General features: G+C 46.8%; 1 protein-coding gene across 1 annotated transcript; it reads left to right on the top strand.

Moving 5' to 3' along the window:
- The first annotated feature begins 15,153 nt into the window (after positions 1 to 15,153).
- Positions 15,154 to 15,953, top strand: KCTD21 (potassium channel tetramerization domain containing 21). The gene has a single exon (XM_050915141.1). It carries the CDS (start codon positions 15,154 to 15,156, stop codon positions 15,934 to 15,936), a length of 783 nt encoding a protein of 260 aa, XP_050771098.1. The 3' UTR covers positions 15,937 to 15,953.
- The last annotated feature ends 163 nt before the right edge of the window (positions 15,954 to 16,116 follow it).

Below are 16,116 nucleotides of genomic sequence, written 5' to 3'. Positions count from 1 at the left end.
CCCCAGCCTTCACCAGCGCAAGGGGTTAGTCCATCCTGGATGAGTCCATGCTGGGTTAGTCCATCCCAGGTGAATCCATGCCGGGTGAATCCATCCCAAGTGAGTCCATCCCAAGTGCAGGACTTTGCCTTTGTCCTTGTTGAATTCCACGAGGTTCTTGTCAGCCCCAGCCTTTCCTGGTCCTCCTGTATGGCAGCCCTGCCCTCAAGCGTATTGACTATTCCCCCAAGTTTGTTGTCACTCACAAATTTGATGAGGTGAATTTCATCTCTGCCTCCAGGTTGTTGATAAAAATATCAAAAAGGAAAGGTCCCAGGATAGTTCCAGCCAGTTTCCTACCCAATTAGCAGTACACCCATCTAGGCTGCAGTTTCTCTTGTATCTTTGATACAAGGATGCTGCGGGACATTATCTCAAAAGCCTTACTGAAGTCAAAGAAGACGACATCCACTACTCTCCCCTAATGCACAGATCTACCAGTCCATCCTTGAAGGCCATCACGTAGGTCAAGCATGATTTACCCTTGGTAAATGAATGCTGGTCATTCCCAGTCACCTCCTACTTCATGTGCTGAGACACAGTTTCCAAGAGGATGTGCTCTACAATCATCCCAAGAACCGAAGGCAGGCTGGCAAAACTAGGTTCTCAGATAATTCTTCTTGATTTTTTGAAGATGTGCTAGAGAGGGAGATGTGCTTTGGAAGAGGGAGAGATATCTTCCTATCTTATCCTTGTCATGTAGATGCTCAGGCCTACAAAACTGTCCTGAAGACACTCTCCGTTCCACCTGGCAGATCAACGAGTGTTGATGGCATTAGGTACCACACACTGCATTCACAAATACACACCAGGGTCCACAGCGCTTTCTCCCATGCCCCCTCAAAATAAAAAGGGCGATGTAAGAGAAAGCAGCCCTGGCTCCAGACTTAAATTCCATCTAAAGTCACAAACAAAATGAAGCATTTCATCAACATTTGCAACAGGTGTTGCTGACCATGAGACGTGTCCCTGCAAGGACAGATACCCAACCATGCTCTAGAAATCAGAGAGAGAAAAGGAATTTAAGAAAAGAGCAGCATCGACCAGCTTAGCTTCACTCTCCAAATCGAGTAAACTGCAAAAAAAACCCCCAAGCCCCACCTCATGATGAAAAGTCACCTTGGGCTTTGCTTGGGTCTAATCTTCATAATCTGTACTGTTCAGACATGTCCTTATATTTCTCTTCTGCCTGTGTTTTTTCTTTAATTAGGATTCATTTCAATTGAAGGCTAACCAATTACTTCTAAATCAATTAATTCCCCTATCCCTGCCAGCGGCAGATTTCCAGTAAAAGCTCCTTAGTTTTTTTTTTGCGGAATGCAGTATCAGTTTCCCCACCCCAGATCTTACAAAGCTCTGAAAACATAGATCTGAGATGTACCTTACCTTTAGGAAATCTTGGTAATAAATTCAGCACATTTCCTACAACGGCTTCATATATAGTTTGATAAATACCACTAAAGGAGGAAAAAAATCCCACCATCCAAACATAGACTGATAAAGTGATTTGCTTCTTACAAAGAAGAAATCATGATCTACTTCCCTGAATTCTCTGGAGGTCTGGAAGTACAGAAACGAGACTTACCTTTTATTGTCCTTAACTCCTGCTGAAATGGTTTCTTTTATGTCAGCCAAGACATTACTGTTATTCTTGCTGCATCCTCCAGGCAGCTAGGCAATTAGGGCTCAATCCTGCAGCATGCTGAGCTGCTGCAGGGTGGAAGGGAGCGCACACAGTGCCTTGCTAGCGCACGAAATACTGCACAAAAAACACTGTATTCTCTAAAATTTCTACAAAATTTGCCATGACTTGGTATACAACTTCTTAAAAGGATCAGCCCCTGTTGTCACACACCCCTCTAGGTCTGTTTTCCAGGAACATCAAAGTAATTGTGTCCTAAAGATTTTTTTGCAGGGAACAAATGTCCCCTTAATTCATAGGCAAAGGGAATTTTTTTTTGTCCGAAGTACCTGCCTGTTCCTCCAGCCAAGGAGGGGAAACCACAGCCTGCAACTCATCATTACCACATCCAATAGACACAGCCTGACCAGCAGGTATCAGACAGTCACAGACAGTCATTCTTATCACTTCCCTAAGACTTTTTTTCTAAAAGGCTAAAAAGCCCTCTAAATAACTAGGAGGAAATTGCAATTTCCCTACAGAGTCGGAAATCATCGAACAAAGGCCACTGCTGGGCCCCCATCCATGCTACTGTACCTCCTACTTCTGCTTCCCCATGATCTAGCATAATTTACACATCTGGTTATACTCTTCATTTAGATGAGATCTCATTTTTCTGACTAAATAACCTTCATTAATGTAAGTGATGTGATTCCAATTCAATGATCTTCCGTGTATACGTCAAGCACTCACAGCGACTTAATGCTGTGGTTTCTATCTCGAGTCCTCTCAACGACACAATTGCTGCTTCTCTCTTTACTTCTTTCTTAATTATTTCACATCCAGCTACTCCACTGTTCTCTAAAGCCTCAGCCTCCCTTATATATTATTTGCACCGTAATAATGCCTGGAGGCTTCAACTGAAATAGAGCCCACTGGCCTACAAACTGTATCTGTAGGAATATACACAAGAGAATATCTATCTCACTTAAGCGACACGGCAGATATCATTCACACTGTTGTAGCAATATGAAATATTGAGGCACATCCAGATCAAACCATTTGCTCAAGGAGATGCAATAGGTTGTGGCAGAGCCAGCAGCCAAACCTCTCCAGACCTGCAAATATATCAACGACAATGCTCCACCTTACTTTGCTCGCTTCACCTGCTATCCGAGTTGCACTCAGTAAAGTGCCACGGCAGAGCAGAGGATTAGGTCCATTTTTATGAGATCTGGGCAGAAACTCAGAGCTAATAACTGCAGAAAAATCCAGTTAAATACCCCTTTAGAAACAGAAGTGAGACTCTACCCATCTGCAGTCATAACAGGGAAAAATTGCCAGCACAGAAGCCTGGCCAGTTTTTTTGCACGTAATTATAATCTGCCTTTCTAAATTCACCTTCTCTTTTCAAGGAGATCACATATTCTTCGCTTCCTGTCCCAAACTGCTTTCCAGTGACAGATTGTACTTGTGTTGTGTGTCTCCTACTCACTAGAGCTAATTACTTTTCGCTGGCAAGGCTCTTCATGCTTTCCTGTCCCCTGTTGCACTGAATCAGAACCACCCTTTAGTGCAGCACTGATGGAGATTCCCCTTCAGCCACAGGCGGTAGCAAATTCAGAGCAGGAGGTTGTCCCCACGCTCTGCAGGACCTTCCACCCGGCTCAGCAGCTTTCTGTCCTCTCCAGAGAGTAAAGATTTATTTGAGCATCGTCACCCAACTGGGCCGTTGGCATTTTGCGTGGCTTTGCTGTACATCAGGAGCTCTATCTTGGGAACAGTGAGTTTCTCTCCTGTGGCTGCACACTTTTCTAAGGGGTCCCTAAAAAGTAACTAACCAAAAGACATCTATTTGCAATCAGCCTAAATTTACCATCTAGTAGTCCGTGCCTTTACTAAAATCTGTTGATGCTTTAAATCCGCAGACCACTGCAGACCCTTTTCCTTTCTTCTGCAGTACCATGTATTTCATCATTCCTTTTTCCCCTAAAACATTATAAATATGTTTGACCACACCATACAATTCTATCAGCCATCTTCACGTGATTGACCATGGCCTCAATTCATGGACAACAGTGCTGGGCTGACTGCCCTACCTGAACCCATCTATCTTAGCTACCCTGCTCTCTTATTTCTCTAGTGCTGCTTCTTTGATCCCTTTGGTGCCCACAAATCCACCAGTCTCTCCTCTTGCTCTGTGTTTTTTGCTGTTAGGCACTCAGTCATTGCATAAAAAAAAGGCTTTGGCTGGATGTCAAAGCGATCAGCAGAATAATACCAAATAAAGCCCAGGGCCCTAACATTTCATCCTCTCTTTCTCCAGACTCCTCCTCCCAGCTCCGTTCCTCCCCTCCAGTCAACAGCTACATACACGCATCTCTAATATCTATTGGTATCCTTTTCTAATAAAGCGTCTCAAAACCATCACTAGCATATTATCAGCCATCCTCGTATGGATGCAGAAAGCAAGGCACAAGGAATTACATTCCTTTCTCCCGTTGTCTTAAAAACCAGCAGCAGAGAAAGGCACAGAAGGCAGGACTTGCTCTAACCACTAGACCAGCAGTGACAAACCACTGGCTCTATGGCTAAGCCCAGCACCAACCACAGACAAAAATAACCCACCCCAGTTGCTTTTTAATTTTCTGAATATATTTGGCGTTGGATGCCCAAAAGCTTTGTCCTGCCCACACTAGGTAAGTTTTTCCCGGGATGGTCACTCCTCCTCACATCCCCCAGATGAAGATATCTTCCTTTTCTTCCCCCAAAAGCCTTCTGCTCTCCTCCTCAGCCAGAGCTCTTAGCTGGGGCTGTGCTACCCTGCTTCCATGGGGCTTTATACTAGAAGCACCCGGATCCTGCACTGACCTTCAGACCAATGTCCTTTCTATTGCCATCCCTGGAGACTGTAAATACATCTACTCCGGAAAGCTGGTTGTTTTCTTGGAGGTATTTATAGCATTAACATCACTCTTCTCTCTTCGGATTTCTGTCTGCTTTTGTCTGTGTATAGAAATTAAACCCCTGGATATAACCCAAGGAAAAACCATGTCCTGTTCACCAAAGCATACCGGACTGAGGGCCGACCCTGCCGCCGCTGGCTGGGATTCATCAGACGCTGCCTCACTGCTTGGAGATACAGAGATCTCCAATTTTTTGGTGGTGCCTTCAGGAAAACTGGGATACGACACTCATTTGAGACCTCAGTTTCCCTCCAGCCCCCAACATATTTGGCTTTGCATCAGCCAATCCAGAAACCAGGACGGTGAAGTGAGACCGTGGCAAACTTTACGGACTCCATCACAAAGATCTCCAAGGCATTTCGAACCCCCTGGCATGCAGGTGAAATTCCTCTGATGTGAGTCCCATGATACAAACACAGCAGGGTATAGCTGAGTTCCTAAAGCATTTTGAAAACCTCACGGAAGTGGCAAATATTCCGACATCTGCTTTTACCCTTTGGTAACACCTGCAAAGTCCAAGCCAGGGCAGATTTAACATGAAAGGGGTTTGGATCTGGACTGCTCTGAATTTGACCTTCACTTTTAGGGTCTTTTGGCTCCCTATGGGATGGAAACATCCCTGGGTGTCTCTCTCCAGGTCAGCTTCCCTGGGGAAAACCTGAACCCATCTTGGCCAGTTTCTCTTAACAAGATGCTGCCTTGTAAACAGGTTTGCAAAGCCCTGCAGGCACCGGGGGAATGCACACACACCCACTTGCCAATGTTGCTCCTGTATCTCTCCCTCCAAGCATCCCCCTGTAGCCTGACCCCCAAACACCCAAATCCTCGAGCACCCCTTCTCCAGGGTTCCCTCCTGCATCCTGACCACAGAGCATCCCTCTCTTTGAGCATCTCTATGGGAATCCCGAATCCTGGGCCTCTCTCCTGAACCCCTCCCTCCAAGCACCCCTCCCTTGAGCATCCTTCCTGCATCTTGACCCTCCGAGCAGCCCTTACTCCAGCCATCTCTCCTGCATACCTCCTTCCAAGCCCTCTTCTACATCCCAACCCCCAAGCATCCCTCTGAGTATTCCTCCCAAGCATCCCTCCTGCACCCCTTCCCGAGCATCCCTCCCTCTGACCATCCCAGTTCCTGAGAACCTCGACTGCATCCTGACCCCCAAGCACCCCCTACTCCCAGCTCCCTCCTGCATCCCAACCCCTGAACATCCCTCCTGCATTGCGATCCTGAGGATGCCTCCTGCATCCCGACCCCTGAAGCACCTCCTGCATCCCGACCGCTGAGCATTCCTCCCTCTGAGCATCCATACTGCACCCCTTCCTCCGAGCATCCCTCCAGCATCCCGACCCCCAAGCATCCCAACCCCGAGCATCCCAACCCCTGAACATCTCGACCCCCGAGCATCCCTCCTGCATCTCTTCCCTCGAGCATCCCTCCCTTTGAGCATCCCTCCCGCACCCCTTTCCCCGAGACTTCCCTCCCGCAGCCCGATCCCTGAGCATCCCTCCCTCCGAGCAGCCCGACCCCCGAGCACCCCTCCTGCATCCCTCCCCCGAGCATCCCTCCCGCACCCCCTTCCCCGACTAACCCTCCTGCATCCCTTCCCCTGAGCATCCCCCCTGCATCCCCACCCCAGACCACCCCTCCCGCATCCCTCCCCAAGCCCCCCTTCCCCTCGCACCCCTCCCTCCGAGCACCCCAACCCCCGACCGCCCTCCTCCGACACCCCCTTCCCTCCCTCCCCACCTACCCCGCGTTACCTCCCGCCGGGGGCCGGGCCGGACCGGGGCCCGTAAGGCTGCGGCGTGGCCGGCTGCGAGCCGCAGTCCTGCGGGCAGCACCGGGGCAGGGCCGAGGACGGCGGAGAACTACAAATCCCAGCGCGGCCGGGCCGGGCCGAGCCGTGCCGCGCCCCCCGCTTCCTCCTCCCGCCGCCGCCGCCGCCTCCTCCTCCTCCTCCTCCCGCGGCGCCCGGCGAGCGACGGGGCTCGGCGGCTGGAGGGGGCGCAGGTGGGTACCGCGATGGGGATGGGAGGGGGATCCGCCCGGCTTGGGGGAGGTGGGAAGGGCAGGGTCACCCCATCGTAAATCCGCCCCCCCCCCCCGCCGAGGTGGAGAAACTGAGGCACGGGGAGCGGGGACCGGCGCTGCTGCTCCGCGGAGAAACGCTGGGAGATGCGGGAAGGAATGGTGATCCCCCCCGCTGGGGGGATTTTGGGTTATATTTTTAGTATTTTAAGCTAATTTAATAGTGTGAACGCTTGGCTACGTAGGGAGGAGCCGTACCTATGGTTCCTCTTAACAGGGTAGGGTTCAGCGCCACTCTGCCAACTTTGCATCCCCCCCCCCCCCCCCCCGTTTTCAATGAAACATCTCCAAAATGAAAGGATTTACAGCGGTTTAGCAAATCCAAGCCCTGTATTCCCACAGCCGAGGCTGGCTCTGCATCCAGCCGAGCTGCAGCCAGCCCCGGACGGCGGCATGGGGCCGGCTGGGCGACGTGCATGAGCCGTACCCTGCGGAGGGTCTAATTCTGGATGGCACCTACCTTGTCAGTGTTATTTCTGCGTGCTTTTCGCTAGCGTGCAGCTGCATCCGTGCTGGCGATTAGCCGCCCTCTAATTGCAGGGGTGCCCTGGAAGTGACGGTGTCAGTGGGAGATGGGGTGGAAGCTGGATTGCTGAACCATCCTGTGCGTGCATCAAGCAGTATGCAGGTGGTGGTCTACCACGTGTGCGGATGAAGTGGTCCAGGAAAGAAAGAAGAGTATCTGGAAGATACTCCAAGGGTGCCAAGTGATACCCGTGTGGATGCTTGGACAGGACATTAGAAATCAGTGAAACCCTTTGCCGGGGCTGGCATTAAATTGGTGTATTGGACAGTACAAAGGGTTACATCAGCTGCTTGGAAGGAAAAGTGATGCTCCCACTGCCATGAGACCCCGAACAGGCTCCCTCCTGGCAGCTGGTGGCAGTGCCCTCCTGGCAGTCTGCGTTGCCCACACAGCAGCCCCTGAGCCCACGGGTGTCGGAGGTCAGGCCAGGAGAGCGCCGAGCACCGCAGCACTCTGGCTTTTATTCTCCGAACCTCGCTGCAGCCACATCTCTCTGGCTCGGCACTCCCTCTCCCCCTCCATCTTGTCTTCTGCCGTTCTCCTTCAGTAGCAGTTCACCTTCATTTCGTTCTCCTCCTCCCCGCCTTGCACCACTGCTTTCATTCCTCTTTTCTCAGGAGGAACCTGACCTTTGTTTTATATCGCTCCTTCCTCTTACTAACTGGGCACCAGCTCTATTTCCCTACCCCTGTCGCCCTACCTTCTTCTCTTTATTACTTAAATTCAGCGTCTGCAGAGACCCGGACATGCAGCCTTTTGCATTCACCTGCATCCCTAAGCAACCAGCCCAGAAAATGCTCAAGGGCATCAAGGTGCAGGTCCGGGAAGGGATGAACACACAGCATGGCACCCACAACAAACCAGGGATGTTATGAAACTCCCGTTCACGCTTTCCCGTTGTTCGTGCGTCCCGTTGGCAGAGGAGCGTTTCTGCGTCTAACGAAGCAGGGTTAGAAAATTAAATATAAATAAATATAAATAACTGACGGCTAAGCAGCTGCTCTCCGAAGGTGGATAGTCAGCGTGTCTGTCGCCGGCAGATCGATACCGATCCTGTCTTACAGCGAGAAGGGAAGGGTGAGCCGTCGTTTCCTGCCATGTGCCTGCTGGGAGTTTGAGTCCCCTCCCGGCGCTCGTCACCCATGTCCCCTGTGCCAGCCTCAGGGGTGAGCCGCCTTTCCCCAAACGTCGGCTGGAAATTTCCAGAGGCACCACAGCGGTCTCTAAACAAAAAGCAGCCGCTTCCCCCTGCTCCCTGGCGCTGCATTTCGGGATATATTGCTTCTGGCAGACACACCACGCTCTGCTTCACCGACTGAATTTTAAGCCTCTAAGTGCTGCACTATATTTATTGGAGAGGATGATATTAAATGAGTGTCCAAAATTAGGTGGGTGTGTCCTGCAGCGATGGGAAAACATGAGTTTTCCTCTCCAAGTTTACTATAAATAAGCATATAGGTGTAGAAACCATATTGCAAATGTTTAACCTTCTGTAGCTGAAGATGAGCTGAGATAAATAAGTGTGCATCTGGGGTACATGAAGGGAGGGTGAATCCGTCCTTGCGACAGATTTTGTCCCAAATCCTTCCTTAGACCCAGCTCTCACTTGATGCCTGCTGGCTGCAGCTGGCTAGATAAGTGGTGAACTGAGTGTTTTATCTTTTTTTTTTTATCCCCTAGATAGTTTTTATTTCATTTCTGCGATCCCTTTGTTGTTCTGTTATTACTATTTTTCTCCTGTCTTTCATGGGGTGACTTCCAGGCTTCAAACTGCCTCGTCTGCAGTCCCCGTAACACAGTGGGGCAGAAACTCATAGCTGGGGGTCTGGATTTCCTCTGCGAAATCGTTCCCTTGGGAAGGCACGAGGCCTAAAACTGGCCTGCAGGTACAGTCACAGCAAGTGCTATGGGGCTGGGTGTGCCCAGATCTGGAGTTCACAATTTCATGAGTATTTTTTTCTCAGGACTCGGGTGTTTCGTGGAAACCGGAATTTTTACCTCAAACCAAAACGCGGGTTTCGGTAAGCCGCGATGGAGGAAAGCGATACGTGCCGAGTGTGGGGAATCTGGGGCAAAACCCAAAGCAGAACGAGCGTTGTGCAGAAAGAAGTATCTTTGCCTGATTATGTGTTTGCCATTAATGCGCTCTAACGAAGCAGACTGGAGCCCCATCCTGCGAACAACCATCTTCTCCTGCCGAACCACATTTAAAGTCTCCAGCTGCCATCCAGGTGCCCAGATACTTCTTTTTTCATACCTCCTTTTTAGCTGAAATCAATCCTGCCCCTCCCAATGCAGAGTTACTTCCTATAATGCATTACCTGATCTGTCTCTCGTAACATTTATCCAGCTGATGTGGCTTTCACCAGCTCTCTTGGGCAATACTCAAAAAGCCAGAGAGGTTTTTAGTCTGGCTGCTCTTCCTGATGCTTAGCAGAAATGGTCCCCGGCTTGCTTTAATTTTATTGCCACTTAGGCATCCTTCATTCTGCCAGCCTAAATAATTAATCTCCTTCTTTTTTTGCTGTGTGTGTATTTTGCAGTTCATTGTTACTCCTCAACTATTTCTTAACGAAGCTGCACATATTTCACTGTCCTAAATACAGGTTTCCAAAGTCTTGGTCATGGAGGGATGTTTTATTAGTGAGCTATTGAAGGCTACACTATAAAATCAACCAGCAGTGCAATACCTTATGTATCAAATTAAAACCAGGGGCAACGACTGTGTAAATGGCCACGTATCACTACATCTGGCTGCAAAAGATCCTGTTGCTGTCACAGCGTCCATTAACTCATGTTTCAGGGGATGCTACAACTTTTAATGCCTTTAATGCCACACGTAAAGGCTTCAGAGGCCATAAGCAGCCTGTGGCATGGACTTTGGAAACCCTAACAACTCATCGTGATCCACTCCTACCAAATTACAGATCGCTCTTGCTTTGCTGCTCTGTGTTGAATTAATTTCATTAATGAGATCCTCCGAATGACACTAGGATCAGCCTGTTAACCCCATCTTAGACGTTGCCTCTCAAATCCCAAAGAATTGATTCCTTTTCCTTCCCTGCCATTTGTAAAGTGAAATCTGTGTTTGCAATTGATTACTGCTGCTTTTCCTAAGCAATATTTTCCCAAGAAATACTTGTATTAGGGTTTACTTGTTAGGGAAATCAAGGCATTGCTACACATTTTCCCAAATAAAAACTTCTTGTTTTGTTTTCTGATCTGTTTAGTACCTTTTCTCTGCCCTGCTGGAATTTATAGCTTCAGCTAACTAGTATTAGCTTTATTTTGTTAATGCAGAGAGAGTTTTCTTCAGATCTTCAATGAGACTGTTAAACAGAACAAGGCATACCATATCTCTTTGGCGTTTCATAAACTTGCTGTTTCAGGGTAGATTATTTTTAACTGGAATGATCTAAGTTATCATTTTTTATCTGAATAAGTAACCAGAAAAATCCTGTTAAAAATTGGAGAGAGAGAGAGAGAGATCTTAAGGAAAGATCCATGTCTCTTTGAAAACCATATAAACATATTTATAACTTTAGACTTTCCATTAAACTGCATTTTTTTGGATAAAAAGGATAGACTACAGCTGTACTCATTTTTCAGAGTGGTTAAATACGTAGTAATATTTGTGCGATTTCTTTACATTTTATTTATGTTGGCAAATAGTGACTGATGCTTTTTTTTTTGATGATTACTTTTACACTTGTGGGTTTTTGCCAAGTTGAGTGAAAGAGGCACTCAGTTAAATTACCTATACAGAATTTTATTTATTAGCTAATTAAAGCACTCTTAAATGTGATGAATACATAAGAGGGGAAATAAGCTTATCCAAAGCTGTTCTACATTCACAATGATTAAGCAAAGGAAGTGTTATGATAATGAAGGAACGGAGCTGATGGTTCTGAATACGTGAAGGCATCGATAAGTGAAAACAGGTAGATTTTGTTATTTCGCACGCTCTTTCATACCTTCCTGCTGTGTCAACCTCCATCACTCTCCCAGGTTCGAACCAATTATTTGCTGAACTAAACTCATGGGGTAGAAGGTCGTTACAGAATTCTTCTCTATGCATCTGTTGAGGATGCTCCTGTGAGTAAAACCCAAGTTAAAATTTACAAGCGCTGGTCGGTTGAAATGCTCAGATGCTTAGACAGCAGCTTCTATTCAGGAGTTTGACTTTTCCAAAAAGTTCACCACGGCTGGTTTCTCTCAATTTACATCACTTGAAAAGATTATGACTTGAAATCAACCGTAGATTTTTTTCCCCGTGATATTAAATACATCTGTTTTAAAAAGAAAGATGTATTTAAATTCAAGTCATTCTAAAAGCACAAAATAAATGCTGTGCTCTTTGGCCAAATCTGCATCTTCAACTCTCAAATTAGATCTCTAGCTGATCTAACTTGAATGAATTTTAAGTGCTACTTGGGGAGCAGCTACGCAAAAGGCTTTACTGTAATTCTCTGCTTCCAAGAACCGTAACCCAATTTGTACTTGTCCTTGGTGACTGCAGGTTATAGCCACCCAAGTGCAAGATCAGATGTTCTCTTGGTACCTCCTCTTTGCGGAAATGCCACCAAGCAGAAGAGATTTCCGTGCTGCATTCTTGGAGAACTTTTGTATTGCATTAGCAAAGCACCCAGGCCTGATAAACCGGGGTAGGGACTGCAAATGCTGGTTGGATGAGCAAAGAGAGAAAACTGACAACCCATTTAATTTTAAGTTTTACAAGTTTATGAAAAACAAGTTTATAAGAAAAAAGCAGCAAAGATTGACTGACTTTCCCCAGTTACTGCCAAGTACATTGGTTGGTCAATGCATTAAGTCCAGGTTGATGATGAATCCAGTAGACGTATGCGCGCTCATTTGTGCTGCAGTTTTAGGTCTTCTGACGTTGCCAGACTGTCAGATTCATCTTCACACTATGAAGATATAAACCTGCAAGTAATGGGATGAATTAGGCAAAAGCAGATTATTACCTTGTCATATGTTGATTCCAGTTTATGAATGACAGCTGTGGAATGGTCATCCTGCAGCCTTACCCATGGGCCAGAGGTTTGCATCATTAAACGTTTGAAATTTAATCCAGTGCGGGGGCAGTGCGGAGGTCCAAAATAAAAGCAAGCTGGTGTCCTGGGAGACTGAAATCCAGCCTGTATGGGCCTGTAGACTGCAAAATAGCCATAAGTAGAATAAGCTGGTCAGGGCACGTGTCTGAGCAGCATCCAGAGGTGGGAGAGGAGCCGAGCCCACACGGGGAGGGGGTAACGCCGTGTCTGCCGAGCTCTGTGCTACTACACCCACAATTCGTCCAACGCCGGAGCTAAAGGTTGGTCAAATTTCTAATGCTGTTGCTGGCAGCGTAGATGTGGTCTTCAGCTTCGAAGAGCTCATGTTACTGCCATATTTTGTTGGCAGCCTCCCTTTTGAGACTGCTGATAAAGAAACCAGTTACAAGATATTTTAACATTGGACATTTTTTAAGATTGGACTGAGACATTTGCCTCTCACTCAACTTACATAGGCGGTGAGTCTTTGGATCAGAATAAACCTAGGGTGGATGTTGAGTTTGAAATGAAAATCTGTATCTTTGGACCATCCGGTGGTCTTTAGGTCGTGACTCTTGACAACGGGCTCTGCCAAGTGAAGCCTGTCACACACACATCAAGGGAAACATCTCACTCTGCATCTGGCTAAGGCTGGCAGAGAACATGAGAAAACTACTCCCGTGGTGTAGATAAGTAGGCTTGGGCTCAAAAATCTGAAAACATGACCTATGAAGAAGGAACAGAAAAATTTGGGTTGTTTACTCTAAAGCAGCCGGAGAGGTAGCAGAGATGGGAAGCAACGGACATGGCCTGTGGGGTCACTGTCAGTCCTGCTTCTGCAGGCTGTGTTATTTGCAGGGAGATGTAGGGAAAGCTTCTGTTTGGTGAAACTTGAAAAAAACTAAAATCCATTTTAGGCTGTTTTTGTGAATGTCAGATTGTGCTTGTAGCAATGCTTTTACAGACATATTGCAAGCCCTTAGGGGAAAAAATACACGGCAGCCACTTGTACTACAGAATTATACCAGTTGAAGCCTCTATATGATCAGTTTTAAACAGCTCTTGACTCTAAATTGGGTGGAGGTCTTCAAGAGTGGGAAGTATGCTGAGACTACAGTGCTAAGGGGAGTTTAGCACTGGAACAAATAGTTTTTTGTAGGGTATATTTGGCTGAGGTTAGTCACGAGGATTGCCTTCGGTCATGGGTGTAGACGGGGCGTTGTGTTGGTCTACGCATGCGTCTTTATTTGCCAATTTTGTTGGATACGTGGAACTAAGGGATACACAGGCAAAGCACTCAGTGGATTGAGGGATCTGCTTCTTTCCATAAATTATTGTGCAGTGAGATATACACTGTGTGCTAAGGGCTAAAGCGGGCTAAAGAACAGAGTGGAATGTTAGCCTTAAACTAGAAGTGAAATACAGATTCTGCTTTGACCTGTTCATTAGCTGCCTTAGGTCGGGCAAGTTTTTCATAGCAAAATGTGCTTGCTATCTAGAGGCGTATTTGGTTTAGGGTGCCATTAACACTATTATTTGGGTTTTAGCAGCCATAAAAGAATTGATATTCCAGCACAGGATTATGTTCTTCCTATCTGTATTTTGCTGTGACTCCAGAGCTGATAATAGTGTCGTAGTGTCTATGATTATTCCATGACTAGTTAGGAAAATGCCTGCACTTAAGTTTAATTTTAAGAGAGCTGTTTGGCGGCTTTCTGTTGAATGACCATAGTCACTACAGCAAGAGCTACCTCCTGCCTCTGCAAGCAAACACTGATGGGTTTTCTGCTGATTAAGTCAACAATTAAGTCAACAAGCAAACAAGGAAAAACAGATTTGCAGGTCCTCAGCTAGCAGGAATGAGGGCCCACCTTTTCAAGGCAGCTGAGCTGATCTGCAATGGAAAGGGCTACATAGCTCCTTCCTCTTCCCTTGCACCAGCCCTGGCATTCATCTGGTTCCAAGATGTAGCAGAAACATATCTTGAATAGAAAATGATGGTTTTTCTCCCTAAACTGGCTCACTGTGCGGTCAGAGGAGTGCCAGAGCTGGCATAAGGGAGGAGGAAGGTATGGTGGAGGGCGAAGGGAGGTATGTCCCTTCCAGAGGCAGTGATGCTTAACTGCATCATAAAATCGCATCCTCCGTTCATCTCAGCTGATTGCAGAGGAGCTGTGTGGAAACTACGTCAATTGGGATATGGCCCCAATTAATTAGGAAATGTTTTCTAAGGTAAAGCATGTTGGAAGGAGAAAGCCTGGTGGTTTTTTTTACTGAATGGAACCGCAGACTGTCGCGTGCTTACGGCAGCACTGCTTGCTGGCTCCCTGCTAGGCTGGCTGCACTCAAATGTGTGTCAGGGGATTCTGCTGCAACAGCTTTGTTGCTTTCATTGTATCTTCAGATGCCATGGAAGATGTTGGGATGCGTCCAGTTCTAGTCCTGTCCTTTTTTTCCCCTCTAAATTCTGTGTTTGCGAGGGAGATGGGAGCCCACAACACAACTCTTGCTTTGAAGTCAGCAGTCGTTCCGCTGTAGGCATCTGTGGGAGAGATTTCACTTTTAGCATGATTGTAAAGTTTTGGAAGACTCGTGATTTCTAGCACTAAACTGAACTAAACAAAGTCCTGTTCAAGTCTGTTGGGAGAAAAAACATCTCAAGATACAACCTCCAAAAGTAATTCCCCACTTCCAATTGCTATGATGAATTCTTGCCATGTAGGTACCCTTACATATTTAGGACTCCATCTCTCTAGTTTAACCTTTCCAACAGGTAAATGCAACTAAATGTGTGGTGTTGGATTATTTTTTTTCTTTTTTTGTTTTAGAATTAGTCCCAGCATCGTGACTTTTCCATCATGTCAGAACCCATCACGCTCAATGTTGGAGGAAAACTCTATACCACCTCTCTGTCCACCCTGACTAGCTTTCCAGACTCCATGCTGGGGGCCATGTTTAGTGGGAAGATCCCAACCAAGAAGGACAGCCAAGGCAACTGCTTTATTGACAGAGATGGCAAAATCTTCCGCTATATCCTGAACTTCTTACGAACTTCTCACTTGGACCTCCCTGAAGACTTTCAGGAAATGGGCTTACTTCGACGGGAGGTAGATTTTTATCAAATTCAGCCACTGATTGAGGCCTTGCAGGAGAAGGAGGTGGAGCTTTCTAAAGCGGAGAAAAATGCCATGCTCAACATCACCCTTGATCAGAAGACCCAGACTGTTCACTTCACCGTCCGAGAAGCACCCCAGATCTACAGCCTGTCTTCCTCCAACATGGAAGTGTTCAGCGCTCATATCTTCTCCACGTCATGTCTGTTCCTGAAGCTTCTCGGTTCCAAACTTTACTATTGCTTCAACGGAAACCTCTCTTCAATATCTAGCTACCTGCAGGACCCCAACCATCTGACCTTAGATTGGGTTGCAAGTGTGGAAGGCCTTCCTGAAGAAGAGTACACCAGGCAGAACTTAAAGAGACTCTGGGTGGTGCCAGATAATAAGCAAATCAATAGTTTCCAGGTGTTTGTGGAAGAAGTGCTAAAAATAGCCATGAGTGATGGTTTCTGCATAGATTCTTCTCATCCACATACTTCAGATTTCATGAATTATAAGATTATTCGCCTAATTCGGTACAAGTAGGAATGGCTGTTTATTATGGTGCCAGCATGGAGATAACACAGGTTAAGTGTTTCCCTTTAAAACACACTTACAGCCTAATTCAGAATCATGCTTATCTGGATTAAGAGTCACTAACAAGGAGATGATTTTCCTTTAATGTATTTACCAATACGACCTTTCAGAATATGTCCATATTCTAGA

The sequence above is a fragment of the Gymnogyps californianus genome, chromosome 1 (assembly GCF_018139145.2).
Source record: "Gymnogyps californianus isolate 813 chromosome 1, ASM1813914v2, whole genome shotgun sequence".
NCBI lineage: Eukaryota > Metazoa > Chordata > Aves > Accipitriformes > Cathartidae > Gymnogyps > Gymnogyps californianus.
Note: the sequence above shows the minus strand (reverse complement) of the source record. Positions and strands in the feature narration are given on the sequence as shown.

Bases quoted from the DNA above. Each gene is read 5' to 3' on its own strand.
- KCTD21 (XM_050915141.1), top strand. From the start codon at position 15,154: ATGTCAGAACCCATCACGCTCAATGTTGGAGGAAAACTCTATACCACC.